The 19613-nt window shown below is 36.7% G+C and overlaps 2 protein-coding genes across 2 annotated transcripts; one reads left to right on the plus strand and one right to left on the minus strand.

Annotated features, from left to right (window-relative positions):
• Positions 1–958: 958 nt before the first annotated feature.
• Positions 959–6547, minus strand: LOC103326545 (Lecithin:cholesterol acyltransferase family protein). Its single transcript, XM_008228784.3, has 6 exons — positions 5292–6547; positions 4987–5209; positions 4250–4533; positions 3695–4031; positions 2393–2658; positions 959–1906 (listed from the first exon to the last, which is right to left on the minus strand). Exons 1-6 carry the CDS (start codon positions 5753–5755, stop codon positions 1423–1425), a joined length of 2058 nt encoding a protein of 685 aa, XP_008227006.2. The 5' UTR covers positions 5756–6547; the 3' UTR covers positions 959–1422.
• Positions 6548–12981: 6434 nt separating this feature from the next.
• LOC103327544 (receptor-like protein 6) lies at positions 12982–14286 on the plus strand. Its single transcript, XM_016791361.2, has one exon. The coding sequence runs from the start codon at positions 12982–12984 to the stop codon at positions 14284–14286; it is 1305 nt and encodes a 434-aa protein (XP_016646847.2).
• The last annotated feature ends 5327 nt before the right edge of the window (positions 14287–19613 follow it).

The raw sequence follows: 19613 nt of genomic DNA on the forward strand, positions 1-19613 counted from the left end.
AAGATACAAGTCATGTTGTGTCATGCCATACCTATTGGTTGGCCCGGTCCGTTTGACACATCTGCTTAAAATTAGGAATGGGATCAACTAGGAAAAGTAGTTGATTTGATTCCAATTTCTTAATTACCCCATCTAAGTTCCCCAATTCATGACTTCCCCCACTCCGAGGGTGTATTCAATTTAGATTTTAAATGATTTTACATGATTTTACAAGAGTTATAAAGTTGATGGAGTTTAATTCAATTTAATTGAGTTTGATTGAATTCTACAAACTCCACATAGTTTTTGACTGAATTCATGTATATATTTTAACTGACTTCGTTAGAGTTTTATTATTGATTTTAATGGAGTTTATAGCACTCAAAAAACAAAGGATTTATGGGTGATGATGGTGGTGGTGATGGCGGTGGCGGTGGTGGTTTGTGAGTGATGGTGGGGGAGGTGAGGGTGGTAATGGCAATGACAGTGGGAGTGAGGTGGTGGTGGTGGTGGTGGTGGTGGTGGCGGTGGCGGTGGGAGTGGCGGCAATGGCAGTGATGATGATGATGTTGGTGGTGGCTGTGGTGGTGGTGACGGTGGGGGTGATAGTGGGTGGTATTGGTGGGGTGGTGGGGGTAAGGGTGGTGGTGGTAATGGCAGGATAGTGATGATGCCGACTTGTGGCGGTGGTGGTGGTATTAGGATGATGGTGGGGCTAGTAGTGGGGCCAGAGGTGGGTGGTGGTGGAGGTGGCAGAGGTGGTGGTGGTGTTGGAGGTGGCGGCGATGGTGGTGGTAGTGGGGGCGATGACGATGACTGTGGTGGTTGTGTTGGCGGCGGCGGCAGCGTCAGTGATGATAGCCATGATAAGATGGTGGTAGTAGAAATGATGAAATCATATATTGAGAATAAAAATAATATATCTATCAAAATCTCTTTGGGGAAAACCAAGATTTGTCATGGTCTAAAATTAGTATAATCAAATGAAATCCATCACTTTTTGTATTTCCTTTAAAATCAACGAGTTTTTGAATACACCCAAACTTTTATGAAGTTTTTTAAAGTCGTGATTGAATACATCTAAATTTGAATGATGTTTAAAAAGTCTGAATTTAATACACCTAAAATTGTATAGAGTTCTATAAAATCGTGATTGAATACAACATGTGATTAAAACACCAATTTGAAAATTGGGTATCCCAAGCAGTATCAAAATACTTCAATTTTAGCTCCTAATTCCACACTGCATTCCCATTTGCCCTACCCCATCTTACCAAGAGTGGGTTTTTTTTTCTTTCACAAAGCCAAGCCTTACTCTGAAGTGCTAAGTCTGACAGTTATGGCAGTTGAGATAGTTGTCCATAACATAGCTGCTCTCTGTTTTTAGTACTTGTGTGCCTCTCATTGCCTAATTGTAAAGGTGATCATTTTTTAACTTAAAGGTTACAGCTGAAGATTTATTCTCTTAGACATTCTCATAATATCTGAGTATATCCTATCACCTCCAATCTGGGCACCAGTTGCTCCTGCAGAAACCCGTAGAACATCTTCGATTAGTGCAACATTTCCCATGATGTCAACATGTGCACCACTCTCTATACCCCTTCCCTCAAGCAGACTAGCAGGTGGCTTGTGCTGGTACTCCCTTATGTAGGTAGCAATACCCGATGGGTTGAACCTGGTTCTTCCTCTCCACCCTTTGGCGCACATGAGTCCAGCACTCAATACAGGCACACTGTCATCACCATCCACAAAATATACTCCATTTTTCAGACAGCTGCCTGCCTCTCCATCTGCTGAGCCATCAATCCGAAATGGAATGCTCTTGCACTTGTCAGAAGGAGACATCTTGTATACATATGATCTTTCGGTGGGGATTCCAACACCATATGAGGAGTATATTTCCATATCTGGAGCAACTGGCAGCCTAAAACGGATATTCAAATTAATCATTAATGCCATTAAGTTCAATGGAACCGAAAAACAAGCAAATGAAAGGTGCAGAAGGAAAATGATTTGAGAAACATTGCTTGGCAGCATACATTCCATTATGGAAGCAGTAGTTGCTTTAGTACTTTTGATTCACTTGATTCAAAATGTTGGTAACAAATTGGAGACTGGACCCTAATAGAATCATTTGGAAGCAAAATGTGGTGTTTGCAAGAGAAAAAGAAGGGGGAATGAAAAGAAGTTCTTGACACCAAGGAATTAGTATTAGTTGTAGAAATTATGTGTAAACTTCTAAATTGTGTGTTTTAGTTTCTGATAGCTATGCATAGTTTTTGAAAAGTAAATTAGAAATAACTAATTAAATTTATTCTCTCAGATAGGTTATCTATGCTATACAAAGAGTACACATTGCTCAGAAAAGTGAAATTCTATCAGAAAAGTGCTGAACGATATGTATGCTTACTTGGTCTCAAGTGGATTGGACCAATACTTGTAATGGGCATATTTGGGATCATCAAGATTATCAGCTATCCCATGAGAGAAGTGAGCCTCAGCCCGTTGCATCATTTTTGGAGCCACAAAGCGCAGTAGATCAAAAAGAGTTTGAGCTGTGTAAGCCTTATTTTCTGTAATTTTTCTGATGCTTTCCCTGCTTAGCTCATCATATTCAGTCCACACCTCTCCACATGAAGATGTGAAATTTGTGGAAGAATCTTGGTGCGGAAGATCCTGTTAAGCAAATTATTAATATCATCCCTACTAAGGAAGACCACCATACTAATATACAGACTCAAATGATAGTTTCTCAACAACAACAAAAGTATTGAAATGATAGATCAGAAAGCAATGGTATTAAGTTGGGCATATGTTAGCATTCGCCATATATGAAAGTGGAATGCCCGTCAATGACTTTTCAAGTTTTAAAGTAATACAAAAAATTCATGCATTTGCTGTTTATCTTGTTTCTAGTTCAAGGGGAACTTCGTCCTGGCATGTGTCTATATGTTTAGTTCAAGGGGAACTTCATGCAGAAACTGTATTTTTTTTTTATAATTTGGTCTGCTCTGTTAATAGAAAGCATGCTGAAAAATGGTTCTCCATAGTAAATGCATCAAGATGTTTTTCAAGTGTGAAGTTTGGTAATCAAATGTTCTACCTTTTTTTTCCCAGCAAAAAGTTAACCTAAGATAACTAATAATATTTATACTGAATGCACTACAGAAAATAAATTACGACTTTTATGAGAACATGCAAATGGAGGATCTACAAGTATCCACTAACTAGAGTATGATTTGTGTAAGAGGATGTTTCTAGATTCCACCTCGAGGTTGGATGGCATCAAATTAATTCTTGATAACAGAGTTCTATACGTTTCTCCTTTTGTAGGAGAGTTGTGTATTATCAGTTGGAAGAAAGGAGATGAATAAAATATATATATATATATATATATATATATAGATTGATTTTACTGCCACAAACAGTCATTTGAATCATTTGTGAAGAATGGCAGATAGGTTCAATTCACATGAGACTGCCAAACTTCCAATAAAAAATGGATTTAGAAAGACAATAATCACGTCATTAGAAGATATCTTCATGTCAATTCATTGGAGAAAAAAAGAAGAAAAATATTAAAAGGGCCACTGGCATCAAAGTTTTTGTCATAGTTGCATCACCTTGGCTGTTTAAGTATCTTAGCTGCAGCCCTGTGTGGAATAATTGGTTATGAATTTCAACGGAACAGCAGAGAATTAAAGAAGAGTACCTTGAAATCATGCCTAGGAAGCTGTGAAGAAGATATTTGTGATGTTTCCTTGCCAAAAGAGATTATTCTTCCATACTTCACAGGTTCTTTCACTTGGAAAACTCTATTTTCATCTCTGTTGTTGAAATTAGCGTCACCTGACGTCTGTAGATATCCTTTCTTTGCCAGGTCACAGCTATGCCCATCTTCAGGAGACCAGTCCAAATTGCCCCAGATGGCATCTCCACCTTTTGGCAATAAGGAAACTATGGAATCCCAGGTTCGAGATGCCCGCATGATGTGCTCAAGGGTTTGAAGCCGGAGAATTTCAGAATCTAAAACACCAGGATCCATAGCTCTGCAAGGGCCAACAGTCAATTCCATCATGCAGTGGTCATATTGTCAAATTTCTCATAGGGCTTTGAAAAACTTTAAGAATTTGAACGCATCATATCCTAAACCACATAGTACATTACTAAACAATTATCAACATAAGGGCTAGTATCTTATATTGTGTAACACAATTTGCAATATCAGAATGCCAGTTCACATGAGGGATAGATTGCAAAGACAAACCTGATGTATGCAACATCTTTACCCTCAGCAGAAAATATATTACTAACGGCTTTTGGAACGCCAAGAAATGCTGGACCGATATTCATGATTGCTTTGATGTGCTTGGCACACCAACTTGGACCACCACCACCTCCCATAGGTGGAGGTGATTCAACCCATTTCATGAAGTGGAGAAAATAAATTACACCCATAGAATGAGGTACCACCACCACTTTCTTATGGTCATTGGTTATGTACATAAGCTCAATTTTACTCTTCAATCTTGTAAGAGCTTGGTCTCGAATCTGCTTTTTCCCAATTAAAAAAAATATTAGTGGACTCAGCTTAGATTTTTCAGCTTTGTAGAATGGAGCATATGCAGAGTGGGAAATGGAAAGACATATTTGGACACGAGAACGAAATGATTAATTCTGCTTCATATAGTGTTTCGGAAAAGAAAAAGTTAAAACAGTATTGAATTAAAAATATGACAAATGGAACAACAATGCATTCAATAAACACATGAATTTGGAGTTCTGAAAGAAAATAAGCCATTGAGATCACACGCAAAAAATAAATCATCTATGATAATAATAAACAAAGTATGCTGATGATGATTCAATACAAGCTTTGTACAAACTCGACTCAGCATATGTATGCAGCAACAAGTGAGCTCTAATAGACATATGTTGTGTGATTTGGATTGGTAAAGTGGCACAAGGAGAGAATGATAGAAGCTGCAGGAGAACAATTTTTACCTCTGTGTTTTGGAAAGATAGCCTCCAATCATACGCAGCCATATGCATATTCTTCCCTTCATAACCAATTTTTGCCAAATTTTCAATGAGAACAGCCCAAACAAAGTAGCCAGGAGCAAAATAGTCAGCTGCAACGAGTCCTGGAACTGCTCTGACTCGAATTCCTGGAGGATCAAGCCCTGTTTCATTGTGTAGAGATAGGTGCTCCAACCAACACAAGGGCCTAATTTGCAAACACAATTTACAATTAGATTAAAAACCATCTTAAAACACTAACTGTAATTCAATTATGAAGACAAACAAACCTTTTGAAGATCTCTGTGAAACCGCCACCCCAAAGACGCTTCCTGAAAAGTCCTTCAGCACAAGGCCTCCCTTCCCAAAGCTCAAGGCCACCAGTTACAATGCCAGGCACCAAAACAACAGGGTGAAGAGGAGTCAACCCTTCCGCTTTAAGCCTTGTCCCAGGTGACTCTGGCACTGGAAAACCAGTCAATGTAGCTGGCAAGCTGTGATACAAAAACAAGAGAACCCAGCAAGTTGTGCACATGTACCCAATTACCCAACAGCAGCTATCTATGCACCTCCATTCTCTGTGTTGCTTCTTGTTCTTGTTCTTCCTCTGCTTCTTCTCTAATAAATTATCAGTCTTGGAACCAACACCACCCTCATCTCTGTTTTCAATTTTGGGGGTTTCAAAATATTGAAATTTTAAAGAAGAGCAAGGCTCAACATACCACAGCTTGCGAAACCGAAGAATGGAAGCCATGGGTGACCAAGATGGCTGAAAACTCAATACAATGAACAAGAACAAGAGCAAGCCATCAAGGGAAAACGAGAGATTGAGGCACAGAGTGAGGCCTTGGTGGTGAATTATAAAGCAAAACAAGGTTATGGGCTTACATGGCCGCTATGAAAAAGCTAACGCCACGTTCTGAAGAAGGAGATATGGGTTTAGTCTGTCCTCGTTGCACACACCAGAAACAAACAAACCCAAAAGAAAACCAAGAAGCAAATTTGGGTTTTTTTTCCTTCTGCCACCAAATACAGTGAGAATGATCAAAAGGGGTTCTGACGCAAATGGCTATGTGATGAATCCCACACCTAAATCTTTTTGGTTTATCACAGTCACAGAGACACTTGTGCTGGCTTTTGCTTGCCGAGCTTTATCAGCTGTCATCATTTTGAGCACAAGACGTTTGTTTGTTTGTTTGTTTTTTTTTTTTTTTTTTTTGGGTCAAGCATAGACGTTTGTTTCTTTGCTTTTGACGTGGATGGCCTTTTTTCGGTCTTTCGCTACACCTCTGAGGACTGAGGACTGGAAAACATGGTCAGGGGAAAGGAAAGCCCTTTTCTGGGTTTGGTCTGAAATGTAATTCCCGAGGTCGGCAGCGAGGTAGCATTTTGTTTGGAGAGAGTAAGTGGAGCTGAGAGAGACAGAGAGAGATGTCTACAAAAAAGAGAGAAAACAGAGAGAATCCAAAGAAGAATGGGTGGATGGGCATATCATAAAATTAATGGTAGAAACTAGCACACACTACCAAAAACACAGATACCCAAATTTTCTCTACGACTAGTTGACGGAGCAATGGATATATATGTATGTATGCATGTAATATTAGAGAATTGTGTTTGTGTTTGTGTTTGTGCGGAGGAGGGCACAATGGTCAAGGAGATTGGGGTCTGAATTATTATGAGTATATTCTTCTTTGTAGTCTTGTGGATCCAGGGGTTTGCTAGCTTTGCAGGTGAGGAACTGTTTTTGCAGAGAAGAATCATATCAGTAGGGCCATATTCTATCCTCTTTTTTTGTCTGAGTTGGATTCTACCGGTTGTGTTCAATCGAGGCTTCTTGTCAATGGAAAACTTTAATTTTGTTACCCAGAAAAGAAGAACTCTTTCTGAACATTTGCCGCCTGCTTTCTCGTGGTCTTCTATTTGTATTTTGTTTTCTTTCTATTTTCTGTTTGGGCCTTGTGTTGAACCTTATTTTTTGGATTTCGATTTGGATTCATCTAACAAATGTGAATTTTGGAACTTAGTTTTTTTTAACATGTTAAAAAAAGTTCAAAAAGTTCAAAAAGTTTAGCTCTTTTCAATCCTTGCTTATTAAGAAACATTTTAGTGTTCAGTTTCCAGTGCTTTTTATGTGTAATTTCCTTTGTATTTTTCCCTTTTTCTAATTTTCTCTATTGACCCCAAAAAAAATATATATGAGAGAAGAAGGTATGTAGGGAGCCAAATCACCATATATATATAAAGAATTTAGTAGAACTTTGAAGTTTTTACTGGAGAAGTGTTATAGAATTTAGTAACACTTATGTAAATAGGGATAACACTGTTTTGCTATCTTCGGTCATCACAACATGTCATGCGTGATAACTTTTTCACGTGACAGTGTGTGATTTGTTGGGGATAACAAAACATCGCTATTCCCATTTCATACAAAGCTTTTTGAGCTTTTAGAGGCAAAATCGTAACACATACACACAGACATGACATGACACCTCACCAAAAATTCATTCATCAAATATAAAGAATAAAAGAAGACTTATGAAGTTTTTACTCTCCAAAGCTTTTATATCGACACACACGATAGGGCTACCAAAAATCATGCATCTAAATATTTCTTTGATCAAACAAGATTGAAAAATTATTTACTTATGTAGCTGTCATTAGTGGCGAACCTGTGCAGGCGTAAGGAGGTGCACCGCACCTCCGGTCACCAAAAACTCCATAAGAGCTATGGAGTTGAACCTGCTCACGAAGCTGTTCGATGAAATCGCAAGTGAGTTATTTCTACACTGCCCTAGTGTGCAACCTTTTTTTTTTTTTTTAAGCTGGCCAAAACGAAGTCGTTTTGGACCGGAGTTTTAAAAAATAATAATAATAAGGGGGAAAAAAAAAGGGAAACTGCTAGACCATACGTGGGCTTCTAAAATGGTTTTTATAATTCTTGAATTTTAATTGGGACTTCTCTTTATTCAATGGGTTTTGGGAATTCCTTATTTAAGTAGGATTGAGAATTCTCTTTACAAAAAACCAATTTAACATCACCCAATTTCATTGAAGTGTGTGTGCATCAAAAGAGTCTTGTGTTTTTTTTTACCTTTTAAGTACTTCAATCCAAAGTAAGTTGAATGCATTTTTTTTATTATTGTGCAAATGCCAATTATGTTTATTCTTCTTCTTTTTTTTAATAAATTCTTTTTGCTTATTTAGCTCTCTCTGTATTAGTAAGATCAGTAGCAAACTCGAGAGGGAAGAGGCTACGTGACATGCTATTTGAGGTATAATTAATTTTTAATAAATTCTTTTTTCTTATTTAACTCTCTCTGCCTTTTTTTTCCTTTTTTTTTTTTTTAGCTTTTAACTTTTAAGAATTATACCTCCGCTGAAAAATTCATAGGTCCGCCTCTGGCTGCCATGACTTATTTCTCCTGACAACTTAACGACTCAAATGACTCTTGGCTTCACTAAAAAAAAAATCAGCAATAGTCACCTTTTTTGGGTGACTTTTGAAAGTATTAGTCACCTTTATTAGTGATAAAGGCTTCGGTAATCATGCAGTTACAAATTTTGAGTTGGTGAGATTTGTGAGGGTTATTATTGGCCTTTGTCACCGTTAATAAAGAAAGTGACAAACAATATGTTGATTTTTCAGCTACCTTTATATTTATATTTTATTATTATTTTCATCTTTAATTAGTTTAATAATTTTTTGAATTATATATGTTTTAAATAATTACAATTTCCTGTTGATATATTTTAATGGCATAATAACAATAATTTCTTTTTTTCTGATAAGATAATAATAATAATTCCTTGGTAATACTTAATGTGTAAAAAGGGCCTCTAATATTATTATTTAATTAAATATAATTATCCAATTGATACAATATTTTCCTAATGAATAAAAATTTGTACAATCCTCTACAAACAATAATACATACACGCCTAAGAAGACCTATAGCTAGTACTTTCTAATCCAAGCACTCCTCTGATCCGAACATACAAACGAATGATGCAACTGAAGTGTCAATTGAAGTGTTCACCATCGTTGTAAGTAAGTCGAAATGACAAAGAAAGAAAGAAAACAGTCCCAAATACCAGAAGTTAAGGTATTATATATATATATATATATATATATCCAAATTCCAATTAGCTAAGTTAGTAGATATCCAAGCTTAAGGAATTACAACCTCACCCTCTTCTTTTGTAGTTGGTAACATCAATCGTTCATCGGTCTATGGTGAAGGGATCTGATCATTGTTAGTGTTATCGCTCGATGGCTGGCTGGAGAAAGAACGATGAAATGCAAATTGGACAAACATTGTGATACCTCACTAACATCACTAACTAGAAATATAAAATAATTAGGAGGGAAATAGACAAAAAAAAAGAGTTTGCTGTCAAGTGAAAGACCATCACTGACATGTAAAAGAACTGAAGAATAATTCAAACGCACAAGGACCCGCGGTATAAGCAGCCAAACTCAGTAAATCAGCAAAGAGATGATGGGATTTCTACTCTTGGAGCCTAGCACAAGTTATTAAGATAGGTAAAAAAAAAACAAAACAAAAGAAACAATCGTGCAAGATAAAAAGGAAGAAAAGGCAATACATCAAAAAGTTCTACCTATAATTTCGTGATGTCACACCCAAAAAGTAATTCGAGCCCGCAATTGGAAATGTACAAAAACATTAAACAGGTCATAGTTCAAGAAGTTAAGAGGCAGGAGACGGGCATAGTTCAAATAGGGAAAGAAAGAGAAAAGGGCAGATCAAAATAAAATAAAATCTAAGAAAATAGAAATCTTGTACTCATCTAAAATGAATAACCACAACCCACCAATGTTCAAGGGAAGAGAAACCCAGATAAAACCGCCGGATCTAAAAAGAAAAAAGGGGTTGCTGGGTTGTTTTGGGAGAGAAGAAATTACTGGTCAAATACCTTTATGGATTCAAAAATCTTTGAATATTGTCTTTGAGTCGTTGTGAGCTCACTGGTCAAATACCTTTATGGATGTCTAGAGAACTTAAATCTGGATTTTAATAGACTCAAAGGATCAATTCCTAGTTGGCTGGGGACTCTTCCAAGGCTCTTTTATATCAACTTAGGCTCCAACTTCATTTCAGGTGAATTTCCAAAGCAAATTTATAGACTAGAAATGTTACTATCTGAACAAACTGCAGCTCAGGTTGACTATAATTACTTTGAATTGCCTTTCTTCATCCAATTGCGTGATGACGCGGAAGCTTTACAGTACAATTATTTGTTTTATTTTCCACCATCTATGTATCTATACAACAATAGCATCAATGGCAATGTACCTACTGAGATTGGCCAGTTGCAGTTTCTCCATAAGTTGGATCTTAGATTGAACAACTTCTCGGGCAGCATCCCAGACCACATATCTAACCTTAAAAACTTGGATACATTGGATCTCTCTATTAATCTTTTGGCTGGAAAAATTCCAGACTCACTCAAGAGTCTTAACTTCTTGTCATATTTGAATGTCTCGTACAATGATCTTGAAGGACCAATACCAACAAGCACTCAGCTGCGAAGTCTCAATGCCACTGCATTTGAGGGGAATCCTAAACTTTGCGGTGCCCCACTTCCAAATGAGTGTCGACTAGTTAATGGCGGTGATGCAGATAACAAGAACAGCCAAGATGTGGACGATCAGCATCAAATACCATTGTTTTTTATTTCGATTGTGTCTGGATTTATTGTAGGGTTTTAGGGATTACGTGGTTTTTTAATTTTAAAGACGACGTGGCGATATAGATATTTCTAATTCCTAGACAATGTACAAGGTAGGCTCTATGTGATGAGAATAATGTGCATGACCATGAGGAGGAGAAGGCTTAGAACCTAGATTGTATGTATACATTCTTTATATTCTTATACATTTTGTAAACCATAAGTATTTTAATCAGTTTATTTTTTTCTGCCGTGAATATACTTATATAATTTTGATCACTGGTCAAATACCTTTATGGATGTCTAAGCCCAAAGACCAATGCCTTAACAAGACTATTCTCTAAGTTAAATGAAACCAACGAAAGAATACTTGTGCCTGTGAGAGCCGTGAATATACTTGTTCTTTGATTTCCTAAAACCATCCCTCAGACTATCTTTTTGAAGCCTAAGTTTAGTTCAGCTAATTTTCTGTTTTGCATGAATGGTTGAGGCATTGGTTGGTGTCCTTGGCCGGTGTGGAAGCCTTGTCTACTCGAGTTTCCCAACTCTTGGTTATCCGGGTTCTATAGAATTTTAGCTCTTGTTTCTGCAGAATGATTAAGCCTTGGCTCCCCTCTTGTTGCTGCATAGTTTTGGTTCCTTTTCTAAATCATCAGTTAAGAATAATGACATGGCACGAGTATGACCTATTTTTTTGCTGAAATGGATGACACGTGTGGAAAATTATAATAAATTAGCTTCTTCTTTTTCTTTTTCTTTTTTCCTGTCTCTTCCTCCCTCTCCATCCTTATCTCTCCCCATCCTTCCTTGCCCAGTCCCACCAATATTCCCTAGCCCCAGACCCACCCACCCCAATATATTTCAGAATTATATCACTCAACATGCTGAACAATTTTAGGACCCAACTAAGATCAAAGCCATTTAGAGGAAATAAATTATTCACTGGGAATTTCTAAAATTTATTTTTATTGACTTCAACAAGGTAAAAGGGAACAACGAGATCTTTCCATACACCCATATTGGATTGGAAGTGGTAGAGGTATGCTTAATTGTGATGGGGTCTGGTTGTTGGTTGATTAAACCCTAATTTTCAGATTTGATGTGTGTCATTCGTTGGCACTGTGGGACTGGATCTGATTTTGGCCACAGTGGTTGTGGTTGAAGTTGGTTTTTGGTTGCATGGTTGTTGATGAGTTGGGGTTGCTCGGATGGGAGCTTTGCAGGGTTGTGGGGATTAGGTGGTGATATCAGCTGAGGCTGGGCAAGGAAGGATGGGCGGAGAATGATGGAGAGGGAGGAAGAGACATAAAATAAATAAAATTAAAAAAAAGTTTAATTGTTAAATTATTAGAATTTTCACACATGTCGTTTTAGCAAAAAAGTCAGTCCTACTTGTGCCACTCCATTGTTTTTAACTGATAATTTGACTTGACAATGGGGAGCAAATGAGATACAAAACAACGGAGTGGGACACTTTAATTTCCGAGGATGATGTGAGACATGCTCGTTCGGGAGTGCTTCTAAAAAGGTTAAAAGCGTTTTTTGACAACCAAAAGTACTTTTAACGGCGTTTGGCAGAAAAGTTTAGAAATACTTTTGGGCTATAAAAGCGCTTTATGGAGAAGCATCTGTCATGTGTTTCTTCAGGAAGCACTCCCAAGTGCTTTTTCAAGAAGCACTTTGATTTTTTATAAAATTTTCAACAATTTTATAATAAAATTGCTTTTGTTACAAGTGCTTATAAGCAAAAGTGCTTTCTAAAAAAACAGTCACAAACGAACCATTAATCATACTTTTAGAAAGCACTAGCATAATTAAACCTATAAAAAATTTAAAGTAGACTTTGAAGTTTTCGCAGGAGACTTGAAGGTTTTACAGGAAAAATCGTAACACGTACAGACATGACAGTTACACCCCACCGAAAATTCATGCATTATATCATATATGAAGAATTATAGAGGACATTGAAGTTTTTACAGTCCAAATCTTAATACACTCAACACGCCTACCAAAAGTCGTGCATCTAACAGATCTTTGGTCAAACATATATATGTCTAGTTGCCTAGAAATTTGCATGACAAGATAGAAAAATGAAATGATATTATAAAAAATTATGGGTTATGTATCGTCCATGACTTTTGAATTAAAATGATATAATTGATCTTTCTTTTGCTTTTCCTTAGCTTTGATTAACTAAACCATTTTGCCTCAAATATATATATACAACCTAAGAGCAACCTAACCATATCTCATACTTCCCACCAAGATATATGCTTGTACAACTTAATGGCTCAAATGACTCTTAGCTTCCTTGCCATCCTCTTTTTCTCTTACTTTGCATCTACAAATCATGCATGCCACCAAATTGAGAAGAGCTCTCTCATGTCCTTCTTCCTAACTCTCTCTTCTCCTCCTTTAAATTGGACTTCCATGACCAATTGTTGCTATTGGGAGGGAATCACTTGCAATCAAAATGGTTGGGTTACCCATTTACACTTACCCTCCAAGGGGCTCAAAGGAGGCATTCATCCCTCACTTGGAAATCTCACACATCTCACCCACCTAAACTTCTCTCACAATTCACTATACTGCCCAACTTCAAAAGAAATTGAATTCTTCTTGCCCTTGAACCGTCTTAAGATCCTCGATTTGAGCTATAACCTTCTTTCTGGAGAGCTTCCACTTTCTCTACCATCTAATATCCAAATTGTGGATTTGTCCACCAATCACTTTCATGGAGTGGTTCCATCTTCATTCTTCCAACAAGCTAGGAATTTGACTAGTTTCAATGTAAGCAACAACACATTCTCAGGGCCTATCCCATCCTTTATTTGTCTCCATTCTTCTCCCATGATCAAACTATTGGATTTTTCCTACAATAAATTCAGTGGCACTATTTCTCGCGGATTAGGGGAGTGTTCCACACTACAAGTTTTTCGTGCTGGCTACAATAACCTCTCGGGATTACTTCCAGCAGATATCTATAATGCTACCACTCTTCAAGAGATTGTGTTACCTGTGAATTTGCTTCATGGAACCATTAGTGATAGAATTGTCAACCTCACCAACCTTGCAATCCTTAACCTCTACTATAACCAATTGAGTGGTGTGTTGCCCTTCCATATTGGAAAGCTCTCTAAGTTGAAACTCATCCTCCTTCATTTCAACTCTATTGAAGGTTCTTTGCCCCCAACTTTGATGAATTGCACAAACCTCATAGAACTACATATTGGAGACAACAACTTGGATGGAGATATCTCGGCACTTAATTTCTCCAAACTTAGTCAACTTAGTAAGCTTGACCTATGGAGTAACAACTTCACTGGCACCATTCCAATGAGCCTTTACTCATGCAAATACCTGAAAGCAATTCGATTGAGCTTAAACGATCTAGAGGGACAAATTCAACCTGAGATTATTTCATTGAAATCTTTGTCCTTCCTGTCGCTTAGTGGCAACAAATGGACCAACATCACAGGGGCAATGAAGATATTGATGCGTTGTGAAAGCCTCGTATACATAACGTTTTCTTACAGCTTTATAGGTGAGGAAATTCCAGCTGATGATGGTTGCTGGGTTGTTTTGGGATGAGAAGAGCTTAACTGGTCAAATCTTCGAATATTGTCTTTGTGTGGTTGTGAGCTCACCGGTCAAATACCCTTATGGTTATCTAAGCTCAAGAAGCTAGAGATCTTAAACCTGGATTTGAATAGACTCAGAGGATCAATTCCTAGTTGGTTAGGGACTCTTCCAAGGCTCTTTTATATCAACTTAGGCTCCAACTTCATTTCAGGTGAATTTCCAAAGCAACTTTGTAGACTAGCAATGTTGCTATCTGAACAAACTGCAGCTCAAGTAGATCATAATTACCTTGAACTGCCTATCTTCATCCGATTGCATGACAACGCTGAAAGCTTTACAGTACAATTATTTGTTTTATTTTCCACCATCTATTGTACCTATACAACAATAGCATCAAGTGGCAATGTACCTACTGACATTGGCCAGTTGCAGTTTCTCCATAAGTTAGATTCTTAGCTTGAACAACTTCTCTGGCAGCATCCCAGACCAAATATCTAACCTCAAAGACTTTGATACATTGGATCTCTCCATGAATCATTTGACTGGAAAAATTCCAGATTCACTCAAGAGTCTTAACTTCTTGTCATATTTGAATGTCTCATACAATGATCTTGAAGGACCAATACCAACAAGCACCTCAACTGCAAAGTTCTCAATGCCTCTGCATTTGAGGGGAATCCAGAAACTTTGCGGTGCCCACTTCCAAATGAGTGTGGACTAGTTAATGGCAGATGATGCAGATAACAAGAACAGCCAAGATGTGGACGATGAGGATCAAATTCCACTTGGTTTTTTATTTCCTTTGTGTCTGGATTTATTGTAGGGTTTTGGGAGAGTATGTGGATTCTCTAATTTTAAAGACGGCGTGGCGATATAGATATTTCCAATTCCTAGACAATGTACAAGATAGGCTCTATGTTGATGAGAATAATGTGCATGACCATGATGAGGAGAAGGCTTAGAACCTAGATTGTATGTATACATACTTTATATTCTTATACATTTTGTAAACCATAAGTATTTTGATCAGTTTATTTTTTTCTGCCTTATGTGACACAGTTTTTTTACTTATATAATATTGATCACTGCAAATACCTTTATGGATGTCTAAGCCCAAAGACCAATGCCTCAACAAGACTATTCTCTAAGTCAAATGAAACCAACAAAAGAATACTTCTGCCTGTGAGAGCCTGTGAATATACTTGTTCTTTGATTTCCTAAAACCATCCCTCGGACTATCTTTTTGAAGCCTAAGCTTAGTTCAGCTAATTTTCTGTTTTGCATGAATGGTTTAAGGCATTGGTTGGTGTCCTTGGCCGGTGTGGAAGCCTTGTCTACTCGAGTTTCCCAACTCTTGGTTTATCCGGGTTCTATAGAATTTTAGTTCTTGTTTCTGCAGAATGGTCAAGCCTTGGCTCCTCTCTTGTTGCTGCAGAGTTTTGGTTCCTTTTCTAATCATTCCTTCCAGTTAAGAACAATGGCCTCTTCTGTTTGCATTTTTCCTTAGTTGCGAGTAGGACTTGCTTTTCCACTAGTTCATTTTTGCTGAAATGGATGACACGTGTGGAAAAAAAGGGGATAATAAATTAGCTTCTTCATGTCTCTGTTTTTCCACATTTCCTCCCTCAATCCATCCTTGGAATCTAGCCCATCCTTCCTTCTCCATGGTCCATATCCCCAAGCCCCATTTGACCCACCCACCCCTAATATATTTGGTTGGTAATTATATCACTCAAGGCATGCAACAATTTTAGGACCACAACTAATCCGAATAAAATTAGCCATTTAGAGAGAACAGAAATTATTCACGAAAATTTCTAAAATTTATTTTTAATTGACTTCATCACAAGGTAAATTAGGGAACAACGAGATCTTCTGTACACCTATGGATTGGATGGTAGAGGTGTGCATCGGGTCTGGTTGTTGGTTGATTAAACCCTAATTTTCAGATTTAGGGATGTGTGTCCATGGGTTCCATTTTTATTCAGGGCTCATCCTCAGTGGTTTGGTTGAAGTTGGTTGTTTGATGTTGCATGGTTGTTGATGAGTTGGGGACTCATCTTGCTCTGGGATGGGAGCTCGGGGTTGTGGGGATTAGGTGGTTCCAAACCATATCAACGCTGCACATCAGGCCAAGGAAGGATGGGTGGAGAATGATGGAGAGGGAGGAAGAGACATAAAATACATAAAAACTCTTTCTCATGCATATGAAATTGACCAAAACAAAAGTTTACCTCTATTGATAAGATAAATTATTTATGGTATACGGTTCACAAGGTATAATTCATGTCATGTTTAGCGAATGGGTGGAATTAGTTAAATTTTCAGTCCTACTTGTACCACGCCATGAACGTAAATTATATTACGACACGTGAAAAGGTTATAGTACAACATGAACGTACTCTAGTATCACAACTATAATTACTTGATTAATACACCAAAGAAAGAAAACAAGAGATCCACCCAATTCTATTTATTTTTTTTCAAAAATGAGGATAACCCCACTCAAAGAATCAATTATTGGATTTATTTTTTTTCAAGAGAACCTCGACGGAACGAAAAATTATAACAATAATTAAGGGACTAATTTTCGGGTTCCTACGTGTCATAATCCCCGATAAATTAAAAAAACTCAAAGAATCACATTATTGGACGTTTTGAATAAGATTATCAGGCACCTAAAACTAAATAAAGTTATCTTTATTATGTAGATTAAATCGAGCAAGTCGATGTATAACACCATTATCTTTCTTATGAGTAAATTGAAAAAAAAGAGAGGAATCTGTTTCTTTGGATCCAGCCAATTAGGGTCGCCAAAATAACTCAGTCCAGTTCAAGGAATCATGGGTCCACCCAATTGCCCCATTCAAATGTGACCTAAGCAAAGCCCAAAACGCACATGTTCGAAACTTGCTAAGATAGACTTCAGATCCACCGCCCAAAAAAAAACACCGAAAGCTATGATAGACGATGAAATATCCAGTGCATGCAACCACAGGGGATTGCTACTCAAAACGCCGCGTGGACGAGAAAGGTGCCAAATCTCTGACATCCACAGACATCACTACTGTAATTACGCGCGCTAGATGCACCGCGAGAGAAAGAATCGTGTTCCTCCGACGCGCTCTAAAACCGCGTGCTATTACTTACTTTCTCTTTTGGATTTGTCGGTGCCGCAGACCGTAAGTGCTAAAGTAGTAAAAAATTGTCACTTTTGGACAAAGAACTTGATTTTTATTTTTATTTTTATTTTTCTAAAAAAGAATTCAGATATTTTTCATTGATTTTTACGTTTGGATCTGGAGGAGGAATGTTTATTATTTTATGATTTTGATCCACTTTGACTTTCGGACAAGAAAGAAGTTGTTTTTATTTTAAACGTGTTTAAAAACATGAGAGGGGGGACATTTCAAAATCACTAGTGACTTTTGCTTTCTTTTCACAAGTCAGTTTTTTTTTTTTTTTTAAATAAATATTTTCTAAAAGCCACAAGCCGCCAAGCACATGAAATTTTGATAAAAAAGAGTACCACAGATTTTGAAGAGTAAAATAATCAGACCAGTATTAATGTTGAAATTTGTTTATAAAGTCATATAATCATATTCCATTTGCGTAAAATTTTAACAAAGACAATTGTTTAGTTATAGGTTAATTAATATCAGATCCCTAGTGGAAATTCAAATTCATAAGACCGAGTTTCATTTGATGACTTGTGTTGTTAAAATTTTCTCCCATTTAGCATTTTGAAAAATAAATGAAATAATAAGAATAAAAAAAATTAAATGACAATTTCAACGACATATGGATGGATGCTTTTCAAATTTAAGTATAAGATTTGAAGTTTAGGGCCCGTTTAATAATTATTTCAATTTTAGTTTTTAGTTTTTAGTTTTCATTTTTTGGGCTAGAGTATAGAGGAGAATGAGAGAGATGATGAGAGGGGAGGCTGGGAGATAAGGGTAACAAAAGTGAAAATAATTTCAAATATATTTTAGTTTTTGTTTTCATTTTTGTTACTCATCCTTGCTATTCCTCCACTCTCATGTTCTTTCTCAATCTCATCTCCACTCTCATTCTCACTTTCATTATTCTTATTTTCCTCTATATTGTAGCACAAAAAATAAAAATAAAAAAATAAAATTGAAATGGTTATCATTGGACAATTCAAACGAAGATGCTCTATAAGCATTGAGAGGCGTCGTGCTTTAATATGAACATCTATTATCAAAATTTTAATAAATATTTTTTTATAGGGAAATTTGAATAAATCTTGTTAGTGAGGTTTCTTTCAACAATCATGATTCTCTTAGGCCCCCTGTTTGGTTCATGAAAAATGAGGCTTGGAGATGGGTAATCAATTGTTTTTCCATATTTGGTATGCCCACGTATGGAAAATGGTTGCCTAGCATATGAGAAAGTATGGGGAAAGTGAACCCCTCCTCCTCCCCCCTTGAGTTTTGTTTTCCTACTCATGGGAAAGTTTTAGAAAATGAGCCAACATTAAATGCACATTTTCATGATCATTTTATCCTAATTAACGATTTAAAATTACAATATAGCATTAACTGCATTATTTTTTTATTTGATTTCATATTAGTATAATTTAAAAATTAAACAGACTTTGTTTTACATTCCTACACAAACCAAACATGTAAAAGAAATAAAGTGGTATTTCCCGGGTACTTTTCTAGGATTACCAAACATATGAAATTATTTCCCATCAAATCTTTTATGTGAACCCAACAGAGTTTTAAAGAATTCAGTTGCATAAAAAGTAAGTAAAGCATAATGTTCTAAAGAAGGAAAAGAATAATATAGTCAAGACTAACGTCAAGTGAAACACAATAAACAAATTGATGACATCTACAAGCCAATCCAATTAATCAACACAATAAACACATTGTTATGTACAAATTTAAGGTTAAGAAATTGTAATAAGTGAGGAGTAGGTAGTTCCTTTTTGCTCTAGAAAGTAAGTTGGTTGGTTTTTTTTTTCTTTTTTTTATCTTGATCTTGGGATATGCTATAAATGCAATATTTTTTCTTTTCATTCAATGGAAATTAAGATATAGAAAAGGTATAATTTATAAAAGAAAAGAGGAGATTGCGGAAAAGAAAGGTGGAAAGCGAGTTTTAGATTTAGGACAGTCAGTGCAGCGAAGCGCGTGCATTAAAGAGAGTGGGCAAGTAGGTTTCTATAATTGAAAACCAAAGATGACCCACGTGAGCTTGGAAGGGACAGCTCATTGGAAAACCACACTTGTCTTGTATTTTGCGATCTGTTGAATGGACCTAAAACGCATTCCTTACCACTTGTTAATTTCCTATATCTAAAA

This window comes from Prunus mume, linkage group LG1 (assembly GCF_029339155.1).
Source record: "Prunus mume cultivar Tortuosa linkage group LG1, ASM2933915v1, whole genome shotgun sequence".
NCBI lineage: Eukaryota > Viridiplantae > Streptophyta > Magnoliopsida > Rosales > Rosaceae > Prunus > Prunus mume.